The sequence below is a fragment of the Salvelinus sp. IW2-2015 genome, linkage group LG20 (assembly GCF_002910315.2).
Source record: "Salvelinus sp. IW2-2015 linkage group LG20, ASM291031v2, whole genome shotgun sequence".
Classification (NCBI taxonomy): Eukaryota; Metazoa; Chordata; class Actinopteri; order Salmoniformes; family Salmonidae; genus Salvelinus; species Salvelinus sp. IW2-2015.
Genome location: NC_036860.1, coordinates 43574625 through 43588440, shown reverse-complemented (window position 1 = coordinate 43588440; position 13816 = coordinate 43574625). Strand labels below are relative to the sequence as shown.

Here is a 13816-nt window from a genome sequence, read left to right as displayed (position 1 = left end):
CACCATAGCAGCACTACCTGTAGCACGCGCTCCAGCAGGTAATCTCTTCTGGTCACCCAAAACCAATTCCTCCTTTGGCCGCCTCTCCTTCCAGTTCTCTGCTGCCAATGACGGAACAAACTACAAAAATCTCTGAAACTGGAAACACTTATCTCCCTCACTAGCTTTAGCACACAGCTGTCAAAGCAGCTCATGATTACTGCACCTGTACATAGCCATCTATAATTTAGCCCACAATACTCTTTACTACTGTATTCATTTATTATTTTTCTCATTTGCACCCCATTATCTCTCTCCTACTTTGCATTTCTTCCACTGCAACCAACATTCCAGTGTTTTTTTTTACTTGCTATATTGTATTTCTCCCCCATCCTTTTTATATTTTTATTTATTTTTATATATATTTTGTTTGCCTTCACCTCCCTTATCTCACCTCACTTGCTCACATTGTATATAGACTTATTTTTCACTGTATTATTGACTGTATGTTTGTTTTACTCCATGTGTAACTATGTGTTGTTGTATGTATCGAACTGCTTTGCTTTATCTTGGCCAGGTCGCAATTGTAAATGAGAACGTGTTCTCAATTTGCCTACCTGGTTAAATAAAGGTGAAATAAATAAATAAATAAATTTCAAGTCAGCCATTTTAGTCGCGTTGCTCACTGGGGATGACGTCGGATCGTCACTAGTTACCACATCCACAAAGTCAAAATAGGCTATATCGTAAAGATTCATTAAAATAAAAATGTGCTTTTTGGTCTTAATTTAATGTTAAGGTTAGGCATAATGTTAGCAGTTTGGTTGCGGTTTGGTTTAAAATCATTATAAAAAGAGACATTGTAGAAATAGGCGGGGTTTAGCCACAATTATGACTCTGTGACTGTAATAATTAGTGACGACCGTGACGTAGGGCTAGTTCAGAAAACGCGCCCACCGCTGCCAGGGGCAGGTTATGCTCACATACGGAGGTTTAGACAGTCATGAGCTAAGCTGGCAACAGTTTTCCACATGGTGATGAACAGGAATTACGGTAATATGATGGCCTTTTAATTGTTATTTTGGATAATCAAATAACGTGTTTTGATGTGTAGTTTAAAAAGTTTACTTAGCTAGTTGCCCGACGAATTTATTATTAATAACATGCTTTTTGAACTTTTTCTCTTTATTTAGCTACAGTAGTTAGCAAGGATAACGTTAAGGTTACTTCACTTGAAAAGTTTTGTCACAAACACCTGCAATTAATATATACCTCGGTTATGTATATAGTTCAGTTTTTGTCTGGGTTTTGTTGATGGCTAACACAGTTAGCCAGCTATGAATGATTGGCAGTCACATGGCTAAACGGAAATAATGCATCACAGCGCGCCTTTCTGGAAGATGTCCCGCCAGACTGGAATGTCGTTTGGATTTAACAATGGTTAACCCACTAAATTAGTTGAATATTTACTTTCAACGAATTATTGTCAGCTTGTTTTCTGTTGCTAGGTAGGCTTTGCTTGCTACATAGTTCATGGATTTTGGAGATTAATTGATGGATGAAACCGCTGTTTCTAGGCTATTAACTTGTTTGTGAGTTTACTGTTTCTGGTCAATTTGTGCTACTATTTCTCATATTTCCAGAAGTTGGACCATCGTTACAGCACATCAGTGAAACATGATGAAAGAGATTGCAGCAGTGGTGTTTTTCCTGAAAAGACTGATCAAGAAGGTGGAAAGGTTGGATACCCAGAAAGTGGACTTGTTTGGGGAGCGGTTGACTGTTGCCCTGCAGGAGAAGTTCAGGGGGCATTGGTATCCTGACAACCCCAGCAAAGGACAGGCCTTCAGGTAACTAACTATGGATCAGATGCCTGTCTGTGGCCTTGCTCCCCCTATCTTGATTACCATATCAGTAGCTTTATCAACCTCTAGTCTAGGGCATAATGCCCTATGAAGAATATGGTATGTTTTGGATATGCAGTGATTTGTATGATTGGAGTTATTGAAGGTCTATTGCATACTCTACTACTTTGCAGGTGTATTCGAGTGAACAGGTTGCAGAGGGAGGATCCAGAGCTGCTGCGCGCCTGCCAGGAGAGTGGGGTTCAGTACAAGGACCTTGGCCTGCCCAGAGAACTCACCCTGTGGGTGGATCCAGGGGAGGTGTGCTGCAGGTCAGTCTTATTTAAAACCATTGAATTGGTGTAAGCATTGGCTGGCGGGAGTGCACACTTTGGGAGATGGGCAGTCGCAGGGTTCGCACAAGGTGCTCGAAGTACTCTGAAATTCAAGTACTGGAATATCTTGAAAATCAGACATTTTCTCAAGTTGGTACTTGAATAAAAATGAGAGCAGGAAATCTTAAAATTTGTTAATATGAATAATATTACATGTATTGGTCTTAAGAATTAATTTCCAGGCGTTTTTTCCCGCTCACGTGATTTACGCTCAGGTTGCCAGGCGAGTTTGATCATTCCACTCACACTGCCACTCAACCAGGGAGGTACAGAGCTGACTGATGAGGCTCTGCCAAAAGGTCACATCGACAGCTAAAATGCCAGGCAAATATAGATTAAATTCTGCCTGGCAGGATATTGATGTTTTATGAATGGGTTTTGCCAGACCCAACCAACCCACATCATGCAAGGTGTGAAAAATGCATCAAAGATGTTGCCATTGCGAGCATGGGTGAATCTGCCCCGAAGAGCTACATGAAGGGGGAAAGACATAAAGCTGCAGCCCGGGCTGGCACCAGTTCTACATTGTGACTTTTTCTCTGCAACAACCTCCAGAGCTTCAGCAGCAACAGCACAACCAGACCAACCGGTAAAGAAACGTTACAAACGTGAATTACTTCTGTTAGCTACATTTGAATAATGGAAAGAGCTAGCTAGCCTACTAGCTAACGTTAGCAAGCTGGAGTTTACCTGCTAGCTAGTTAGTTTTATTAGCTAAGTGAACTGAAGCTGGAGTATTACAGAATATCTAGATAACTATAGCACTTTATCTATGCCTCGTTCAAGGCTGTTGATATGGGATATTGAGTGTTGAATGATTTGGGCACAATGATGTTAGCCAACTTGGCTAAAATAGTGAGCTAACTAACATTGAGTAGTCTGTTTGCAAGCTAACTAGCTGGCCAAATGTTTGCAAACTCTACCACTGTTAATTTCTGGATACAGGACAGTACATTTTTCCATCAAAGCCAGCCAAGATCTGCTGAACTAGGCATCATCATTCAGCACCATTGTTGCTGAAAGTAGTTTCTACAGCTGCACCTAATGGCAAGCTATAACGTTAGACATTTAATACATTTATCTTTAAACCATGGTTTTCATTACCATTGTTCTATATGTTTGTTTAATGTCTGTTCGAAGGTAATATAGCTACAGGCATTGGCTTGAAGGGAACATTTAAAATGTATGTAGCATAGGCTATGTGTTTAAGGGTTGAAGATTAAATGTAAGAGGTAGTTGGATATACACTGAGCGTACAAATCATTAAGGGCACCTTCCTAATATTGGGTTGCACTACCATACCCGTTTCAAAGGCACTTACAGTTGAAGTCGTAAGTTTACATACACCTTAGCCAAATACATTTAAACTCAGTTTTTCACAATTCCAAACATTTAATCTGAGTAAAAATTCCCTGTCTTAGGTCAGTTAGGATCACCACTTTATTTTAAGAATGTGAAATGTCAATGATTTATTTCAGCTTTTATTTATTTCATAACATTCTCAGTGGGTCAGAAGTTTACATACACTTCTGACCCACTGAGAATGTTATGTAAACTTCTGACCCACTGAGAATGTTATGAAATAAATAAAAGCATTGACATTTCACATTCTTAAAATAAAGTACACTCAATTAGTATTTGGTAGCATTGCCTTTAAATTGTTTAACTTGGGTCAAATGTTTCGGGTAGCCTTCCACAAGCTTCCCACAATACGTTGGGTGAATTTTGGCCCATTCCTCCTGACAGAGCTGGTGTAACTGAGTCAGGTTTGTAAGCCTCCTTGCTCGCACATACTTTTTCAGTTCTGCCCACACATGTTCTATAGGATTGAGGTCAAGGCTTTGTGATGGCCACTCCAATACCTTGACTTTGTTGTCCTTAAACCATTTTGACACTACTTTGGAAGTATGCTTGGGATCATTGTCCATTTGGAAGACCCCTTTGTGACCAAGCTTCAACTTCCTGACTGATGTCTTGAGATGTTGCTTCAATATACCCCCACAATTTTTTTACCTCATGATACCATCTATTTTGTGAAGTGCACCAGTTCTTCATGCAGCAAAGCACCCCCACAACATGATGCTGCCATCCCCGTGCTTCACGGTTGGGATGGTTTTCTTCGGCTTGCAAGCCTCCCCCTTTTCCTCCAAACATAACAATGGTCTTTATGTTCAAACTGTTCTATTTTTGTTTCATCAGACCAGAGGACATTTCTCCAAAAAGTACGATCTTTGTCCCCATGTGCAGTTGCAAACCATAGTCTGGCTTTTTTTATGGCGGTTTTGGAGCAGTGGCTGCTTCCTTGCTGAGCKGCCTTTCAGGTTATGTCGATATAGGACTCGTTTTACTGTGGATATAGATACTTTTGTACCTATTTCCTCCAGCATCTTCACAATATCCTTTGCTGCTGTTCTGAGATTGATTTGAATTTTTCGCATCAAAGTACGTTCATGCTCCTTTGAATTTTTCGCATCAAAGTACGTTCATGCTCCTTCCTGAGCAGTATGACGGCTGTGTCCTCCCATGGTGTTTATGCTTGCATACTTTTGTTTGTACAGATGAACGTGGTACCTTCAGGCGTTTGGAAATTGCTCCCAAGGATGAACCAGACTTGTGGAGGTCGACTTTATTATTATTATTTTTTTTTTTAGGTCTTGACTGGTTTCTTTTGATTTTCCCATGATGTCAAGCAAAGAGGCACAGAGTTTGAAGGTAGGCCTTGAAATACGAGTTTGAAGGTAGGCCTTGAAATGCATCCACAGGTACACCTCCAATTGACTCAAATTATGTCAATTAGCCTATCAGAAGCTTCAAAGCCATGACATAATTTTCTGGAATTTTCCAAGTTGTTAAAGGCACTGTCAACTTAGTGTATGTAAACTTCTGACCTGCTAGAATTGTGATACAGTGAAATAATCTGTAAAAAATTGTTAATAAAATTACTTGTCATGCAAAAAGTAGATGTCCTAACCGACTTGCCAAAGCTATAGTTTGTTAACAAGAAAAATGTGGAGTGATTGAAAAACGAGTTTTAATGACTCCAACATAAGTGTATGTAGACTTCAACTGTACATCTTTTCTCTTGCCCATTCACCCTCTGAATGGCACACATATGCACTCCATGTCTCAATTGTTTCAGGGCTTAAAAATCCTTCTAGTATGTCTTTTCCCATTAATCTACACTGATTTGAAGTGGATTTAACAAGTTGTATCAATATGGCATCATAGCTTTCACGTGGAATCATCTAGTCATTCTATTTCATTGAAACAGGTGGCCTTAATGTTTTGTGCACTCAGTATGAATGTCAAGTAAAGGGATATTCCTTTACAAATACAACCTAACATAAGTAGAATTGTATTGCTTTCAGAATCCTCCACCTGAGTTCTTTTCAAAGCTCTCTTCATGGGTCCGAAACAATTACATTTACATTACATTTAAGTCATTTAGCAGACGCTCTTATCCAGAGCGACTTACAAATTGGTGCATTCACCTTATGATATCCAGTGGAACAACCACTTTACAATAGTGCATCTAACTCTTTTAAGGGGGGGGGGGTTAGAAGGATTACTTTATCCTATCCTAGGTATTCCTTAAAGAGGTGGGGTTCAGGTGTCTCCGGAAGGTGGTGATTGACTCCGCTGACCTGGCGTCGGGGGAGTTTGTTCCACCATTGGGGTGCCAGAGCAGCGAACAGTTTTGGACTGGGCTGAGCGGGAACTGTACTTCCTCAGAGGTAGGGAGGCGAGCAGGCCAGAGGTGGATGAACGCAGTGCCCTTGTTTGGGTGTAGGGCTGATCAGAGCCTGAAGGTACGGAGGTGCCGTTCCCTCACAGCTCCGTAGGCAAGCACCATGGTCTTGTAGCGGATGCGAGCTTCAACTGGAAGCCAGTGGAGAGAGCGGAGGAGCGGGGTGATGTGAGAGAACTTGGGAAGTTGAACACCAGACGGGCTGCGGCGTTCTGGATGAGTTGTAGGGGTTTAATGGCACAGGCAGGGAGCCCAGCAACAGCGAGTTGCAGTAATCCAGACGGAGATGACAAGTGCCTGGATTAGGCCTGCGCCGCTTCCTGCGTGAGGCAGGGTCGTACTCTGCGAATGTTGTAGAGCATGAAACTACAGGAACGGGTCACCGCCTTGATGTTAGTTGGAACGACAGGGTGTTGTCCAGGATCACGCCAAGGTTCTTAGCACTCTGGGAGGAGGACACAATGGAGTTGTCAACCGTGATGGCGAGATCGGAACGGGCAGTCCTTCCCGGGAGGAAGAGCAGCTCCGTCTTGCCGAGGTTCAGCTTGAAGGGTGATCCGTCATCCAACATGATATGTCTGCCAGACATGCAGAGATGCGATTCACCACCTGGTTATCAGAGGGGGAAAGGAGAAGATTAATTGTGTGTCGTCTGCATAGCAATGATAGGAGAGCCATGTGAGGATATGACAGACCAATGACTTGGTGTATAGCGAGAATAGGAGAGGGCCTAGAACAGAGCCTGGGGGACACCAGTGGTGAGAGCACGTGTGCGGAGACAGATTCTCTCCACGCCACCTGGTAGAGCGACCTGTCAGGTAGGACGCAATCCAAGCGTGGGCCGCGCCGGAGATGCCCAGCTCGGAGAGGGTGGAGAGGAGGATCTGATGGTTCACAGTATCAAAGGACCGATAGGTCTGAAGGATGAGAGCAGAGGAGAGAGAGTTAGCTTTAGCAGTGCGGAGCGCCTCCGTGACACAGAGAAGAGCAGTCTCAGTTGAATGACTAGTCTTGAAACCTGACTGATTTGGATCAAGAAGTCATTCTGAGAGAGATAGCAGGAGAGCTGCAAGGACGGCACGTTCAAGATTTGGAGAGAAAAGAAAGAAGGGATACTGTCTGTAGTTGTTGACATCGGAGGGATCGAGTGTAGGTTTTTTCAGAAGGGTGCAACTCTCGCTCTCTTGAAGACGGAAGGGACGTAGCCAGCGGTCAAGGATGAGTTGATGAGCGAGGTGAGGTAAGGAGAAGGTCTCCAGAAATGGTCTGGAAGAGAGGAGGATAGGGTCAAGCGGGCAGGTTGTTGGGCGGCCGGCCGTCACAAGACGCGAGATTTCATCTGGAGAGAGAGGGAGAAAGAGGTCAAAGCACAGGGTAGGGCAGTGTGAGCAGAACCAGCGGTGTCGTTTGACTTAGCAAACGAGGATCGGATGTCGTCGACCTTCTTTTCAAAATGGTTGACGAAGTCATCAGCAGAGATGGAGGAGGGGGAGGAGGATTCAGGAGGGAGGAGAAGGTGGCAAAGAGCTTCCTAGGGTTAGAGGCAGATGCTTGGAATTTAGAGTGGTAGAAATTGGCTTTAGCAGCAGAGACAGAAGAGGAGAATGTAGAGAGGAGGGAGTGAAAGGATGCCAGGTCCGCAGGGAGGCGAGTTTTCCTCCATTTCCGCTCGGCTGGCCGGAGCCCTGTTCTGTGATTCATGATGCGCAGAGATCCTATGGACATTGAAGTGTCGCCCACTACTCCTGCAAAAGTGCAGAGGACAATGCCACAATTTCCCCCTGGATGTTTCCTGACAGTGCTACTGCCAATTCATATGCCTGTAGGGAGGAGAAAACGGCCTACGTGATCAATCATGGTCTTGCACATTACTTTCGGCACCACCTCCTGGACAAGTTGCCAAAAACAATGGTTATGTGCTGCTTTTTGACGAATTGTTGGAAGAAGAAAAAAACAGTTCCGCTGAAGGATGTCCACGTAAGGTTTTTAGACCCCCACTAGCAACAAGGTTACCACACACTACCTGGACTCATCCTTCATGGGACATGGCACAACTAAGGACTGTCTCTCCAGAGTTGGCAGATAAACTTCACATTTCTCACCCTCTATACATTTTGATGGATGGACCAAATGTTAACCTTAAGTTTTACAGAGAATTCACATCTGTCCTTGCAGACGACACAGACTTAAAGCTGTTTGATATTGGAACATGTTCCTTGCAGTGTCCACAAAGTGTTTTGAAATGCGTTTGACTTCATAAACTGTAACGTAAAGGGCATTTTAAATAGTTTAAAGTTTAAATAGTTTATATAGACTGATGAATGATGTCCCTGCAAGACGGGATTATTTTGTGACAAATCACAGGCTTCTCAGTTTTGTGGACATCGTTGGGTTGTCTAGGTTGCAACTAGAGGTTTTGCCAAACTTAATATCATTTGTACAAGCAGTCGAAAGCGGCGAATCCTGCAAAACACTGACATGCATTACATTCACAGCTGTACAGGGTTCGCACAAGGTGCTTAAAGTACTTGAATTTGGCACTCTGAAATTCAAGTACTGGAATACAGTTCCTTGCAAAAGTATTCATCCCCCTTGGTGTTTTCCTATTTTCTTGCATTACAACCTGTAATTTAAATGGATATTTATTTGGATTTCATGTAATGGACATACAAAATACTCCTAATTTTGAAGTGAAATAAATTTAAAAAAATGTTAGCCCCCCTTCAAGTGTAACATGATCTCAGTGTGTGTATATATATACACATGTTCTGAAAGGCCCCAGCGCCTGCAACACCACCAAGCAAGGGGCACCACCAAGCAAGCGGCACCATGAAGACCAAGGAGCTCTCCAAACAGGTCAGGGACAAAGTTGTGGAGAAGGGTTGAGTTATAAAAAAAATCTGAAACTTTGAACATCCCACGGAGCTCCATTATTATTATTATTATTATTATTATTATTATTATTATAATTTGTTTTTGAAATAATATGGCACCACAACAAACCTGCCAAGAGGGGCCGCCCACCAAAACTCACGGACCAGGCAAGGAGGGCATTAATCAGAGGCAACAATGACACCAAAGATAAGCTTGAAGGAGCTGCAAAGCTCCACAGCTGAGATTGGAGTATCTGTCCATAGGACCACTTTAAGCCGTACACTCCATAGAGCTGGGCTTTACGGAAGAGTGGTCAAGGGGGAAAAAATAAGCAAACCCGTTTGGTGTTCGCCAGAAGGCATGTGGGAGAGTCCCCAAATATATATAGAAGGTACTCTGGTCAGACGTGACTAAAATTAGATATTTTTGGCCATCAAGGAAAACGCTATGTCTGGCACCACCCCGACACCTTTCATCACCCCAAACACCATCCCCACAGTGAAGCATGGTAGTGGCAGCATCATGCTGTGGGGATGTTTTTCATCGGCAGGGACTGGGAAACTGGTCAGAATTGAAGGAATGATGGATGGCGCTAAATACAGGGAAATTCTTAAGGGGGAAACCTGTTTCTGTCTTCCAGAGATTTGTGTCTGGGACAGGGGTTCACCTTCCAGCAGGACAATGACCCTAAGCATACTGCTAAAGCAGCACTTGAGTGGTGTAAGGGGGAACATTTTAAATGTCTTGGAATGGCCTAGTCAAAGCCCAGACCTCAATCCAATTGAGAATCTGTGGTATGACCTAAAGTTTGCTGTACACCAGCRGAACCCATCCAAATTGAAGGAGCTGGAACAGTTTAGCCTTGAAGAATGGGCAAAAGTCCCAGTGGCTAGATGTGCCAAGCTTTTGAGTTATACCCCCAAGAGACTTGCAGCTGTAATTGCTGCAAAAGGTGGCTCTACGAAGTATTGACTTTGGGGGGGTGAAAGTTTATGCACAGTCAATTTGTTTTTTGGGGGGGGCTAATTTCTTGTTTCACAATAAATATTTAGCATCTTCAAAGTGGTAGGCATGTTGTGTAAATCAGATGATACAACCCTCCCCCAAAAAATCTATTTTAATTCATTCCAGGTTGTAAGGCAACAAAATAGGAAAAATGCCAATGGGGTGAATACTTTCGCAAGCCACTGTTGGTACTTTAAAGTTCTTGAATTAAAATGAGCGGAGAATAGATAATGATCAAATGTTTTAAGAAATATATTAGAAAAAATGTTGGTCTTGCAAATTATTTTCCTGTCAGACTACAGTTTTATTTTCCTCGTGTGTTTCACGCTGTGGTTACTAGGCGAGCTCGCGTATTCCATCCATACTGCCACTCAGCCAGGCAGGTACAGCACTGACTGATTAGGCGCCGCCAAACGTTACATCGATAGCTAATATGCTGGGCAAATTTAGATTCAATSCCAAGATGTTCAAAATATTCATAAGTGACAAGCATGGTCAAATAATAATCATGAATAATTTTCAGTTGGCTTTTCATAGCTGGTCATTAAGAGTTGAAAATAGCAGGTCTGGGACAGGTGGCGGTTCCATAACCGCAGGCAGAACAGTTGAAACTGGAATAGCAGCAAGCCAGGTGCGACTGGGGACAGCAAGGAGTCACCCGGTATTCCGACGTATGGTCCAGGTCAGGTCCTCCGAGAGAGAGAAAGAGAAGAGAGAATTAGAGAGAGCCAAGATTTTCAAAATGTTCATAAATGACAAGCATGGTCAAATAATAATCAGGAATAAATTCGTTGGCTTTTCATAGCCGATATTAAGAGTTGAAAACAGCAGGTCTGGGACAGGTAGGGGTTCCATAACCGCAGGCAGAACAGTTGAAACTGGAATAGCAGCAAGGCCAGGCGGACTGGGGACAGCAAGGGTCATCATGCCCGGTTGCCTGACGTATGGTCCTAGGGCTCAGGTTCTCGAGAGAGAGAGAAAGAGAGAAGAGAGAATTAGAGAGAGCATACTTAAATTCACACAGGACACTGGATAAGAAGAAGTACTCCAGGTAAACCAACTGACCCTAGCCCCCCGACACAAACTACTGCAGCATAAATACTGGAGGCTGAGACAGGAGGGGTCAGGAGACACTGTGGCCCCATCAGAAGAACCCCCGGACAGGGCCAAAAGGAAGGATATAACCCCACCCACTTTGCCAAAGCACAGCCCCCACCACTAGAGGGATACCTCAACCACCAACTTACAATCCTGAGACAAGGCCGAGTATAGCCCACAAATCTCCACCACAGCACAAACCAAGGGGGGCGCCAACCCAGACAGGAAGATCACGTCAGTAACTCAACCCACTCAAGTGACGCACCCCTCCTAGGGACGGCATGAAAGAGCACCAGAAGCCAGTGACTCAGCCCCTGTAAAGGGTTAGAGGCAGAGAATCCAGTGGAGAGAGGGGAACCGGCCGGCAGAGACGCAAGGGGGTTCGTTGCTCCAGAGCCTTTCCGTTCACCTTCACACTCCTGGGCCAGACACACTCAATCATATGACCTACTGAAGAGATAAGTCTTCAGTAAAGACTTAAAGGTTGAGACCGAGTCTGCGTTCTCACATGGGTAGGCAGACGTTCCATAAAAATGGAGATCTATAGGAGAAAGCCCTGCCTCCCGCTGTTTTGGCTTAGAAATTCTAGGGACAATTAGGAGGCCTGCGTCTTGTGACCGTAGCGTACGTATAGGTATGTACGGCAGGACCAACTCGGAAAGATAGGTAGGAGCAAGCCCATGTAACGCTTTATAGGTTAACAGTAAAACCTTGAAATCAGCCCTTGCCTTAACARGAAGCCAGTGTAGGGAAGCTTGCACTGGAGTAATATGATCAAATGTCTTGGTTCTAGTCAGGATTCTAGCAGCCGTATGTAGCACTAACTGAAGTTTATTTAGAGCTTTATCCGGGTAGCCGGAAAGTAGAGCATTGCACTAGTCTAACCTAGAAGTAACAAATGCATGGATTAATTTTTCTGCATCATTTTTGGACAGAAAATATCTGATTTTTGCAATGTTACGTAGATGGAAAAAAGCTGTCCTTGAAACAGTCTTGATATGTTCGTCAAAAGAGAGATCAGGGTCAAGAGTAACGCCGAGGTCCTTCACAGTTTTATTTGAGACGACTTTACAACCATCAAGATTAATTGTCATATTTAACAGAAGATCTTTGTTTCTTGGGACCTAGAACAAGCATCTCTGTTTTGTCCGAGTTTAAAAGTAGAAAGTTTGCAGCCATCCACTTCCTTATGTCTGAAACACAGGCTTCTAGCGAGGGCAATTTTGGGGCTTCACCATGTTTCATTGAAATGTACAGCTGTGTGTCATCCRCATAGCAGTGAAAGTTAACATTATGTTTTCGAATAACATCCCCAAGAGGTGAAAACAATAGTGGTCCTAAAACAGAACCTTGTGGAACACCGAAATGTACAGTTGATTTGTCAGAGGACAAACCATTCACAGAGACAAACTGATATCTTTCCGACAGGTAAGATCTAAACCAGGCCAGAACTTGTCCGTGTAGACCAATTTGGGTTTCCAGTCTCTCCAAAAGAATGTGGTGATCGATGGTGTCAAAGGCAGCACTAAGGTCTAGTAGCACGAGGACAGATGCAGAGCCTCGGTCTGACGCCATTAAAAGGTCATTTACCACCTTCACAAGTGCAGTCTCAGTGCTATGATTGGGTCTAAAACCAGACTGAAGCATTTCGTATACATTGTTTGTCTTCAGTAAGGCAGTGAGTTGCTGCGCAACAGCTTTTTCWAAAATTTTTGATAGGAATGGAAGATTCGATATAGGCCGATAGTTTTTTATATTTTCCGGGTCAAGGTTTGGCTTTTTCAAGAGAGGCTTTATTACTGCCACTTTTAGTGAGTTTGGTACACATCCGGTGGATAGAGAGCCGTTTATTATGTTCAACATAGGAGGGCCAAGCACAGGAAGCAGCTCTTTCAGTAGTTTAGTAGGAATAGGATCCAGTATGCAGCTTGAAGGTTTAGAGGCCATGATTATTTTCATCATTGTGTCAAGAGATCTAGTACTAAAACACTTAAGTGTCTCTCCCGATCCCAGGCCCTGGCAGAGCTGTGCAGATCCAGGACAGCTAAGCCCTGGAGGAATATGCAGATTTAAAGAGGAGTCCGTAATTTGCTTTCTAATGATCATGATTTTTTCCTCAAAGAAGTTCATTAATTTATTACTGCTGAAGTGAAAGCCATCCTCTCTTGGGGAATGCTGCTTTTTAGTTAGCTTTGCAACCGTATCAAAAAGAAATTTTGGATTGTTCTTATTTTCCTCAATTAAGTTGGAAAAGTAGGATGATCGAGCAGCAGTGAGGGCTCTTCGGTACTGCACGGTACTGTCTTTCCAAGCTAGTCGGAAGACTTCCAGTTTGGTGTGGCGCCATTTCCGTTCCAATTTTCTGGAAGCTTGCTTCAAAGCTCGGGTATTTTCTGTATACCAGGGAGCTAGTTTCTTATGACAAATGTTTTTCGTTTTTAGGGGTGCAACTGCATCTAGGGTATTGCGCAAGGTTAAATTGAGTTCCTCAGTTAGGTGGTTAACTGATTTTTGTCCTCTGACGTCCTTGGGTAGGCAGAAGGAGTATGGAAGGGCGTCAAGGAATTTTTGTGTTGTCTGAGAATTTATAGCACGACTTTTGATGCTCCTTGGTTGGGGTCTGAGCAGATTATTTGTTGCGATTGCAAACGTAATAAAATGGTGGTCCGACAGTCCAGGATTATGAGGAAAAACATTAAGATCTACAACATTTATTCCATGGGACAAAACTAGGTCCAGAGTATGACTGTGGCAGTGAGTAGGTCCAGAGACATGTTGGACAAAACCCACTGAGTCGATGATGGCTCCGAAAGACTTTTGGAGTGGGTCTGTGGACTTCTCCATATGAATATTAAAATCACCAAAAATTAAAA

General features: G+C 43.4%; 1 protein-coding gene across 1 annotated transcript in view; it reads left to right on the top strand.

Moving 5' to 3' along the window:
• Nucleotides 1-941: 941 nt before the first annotated feature.
• Nucleotides 942-13816, top strand: part of LOC111981881 (protein BTG3) — a 17288-nt gene continuing 4413 nt past the window's right edge. Inside the window, exons 1-3 of the mRNA XM_024013369.2 lie at nucleotides 942-1032; nucleotides 1623-1829; nucleotides 2018-2155. Of these exons, the coding sequence (XP_023869137.1) occupies nucleotides 1657-1829; nucleotides 2018-2155 (311 nt within the window). The 5' untranslated portion in view covers nucleotides 942-1032; nucleotides 1623-1656. The remainder of the gene's footprint in view (nucleotides 1033-1622; nucleotides 1830-2017; nucleotides 2156-13816) is intronic.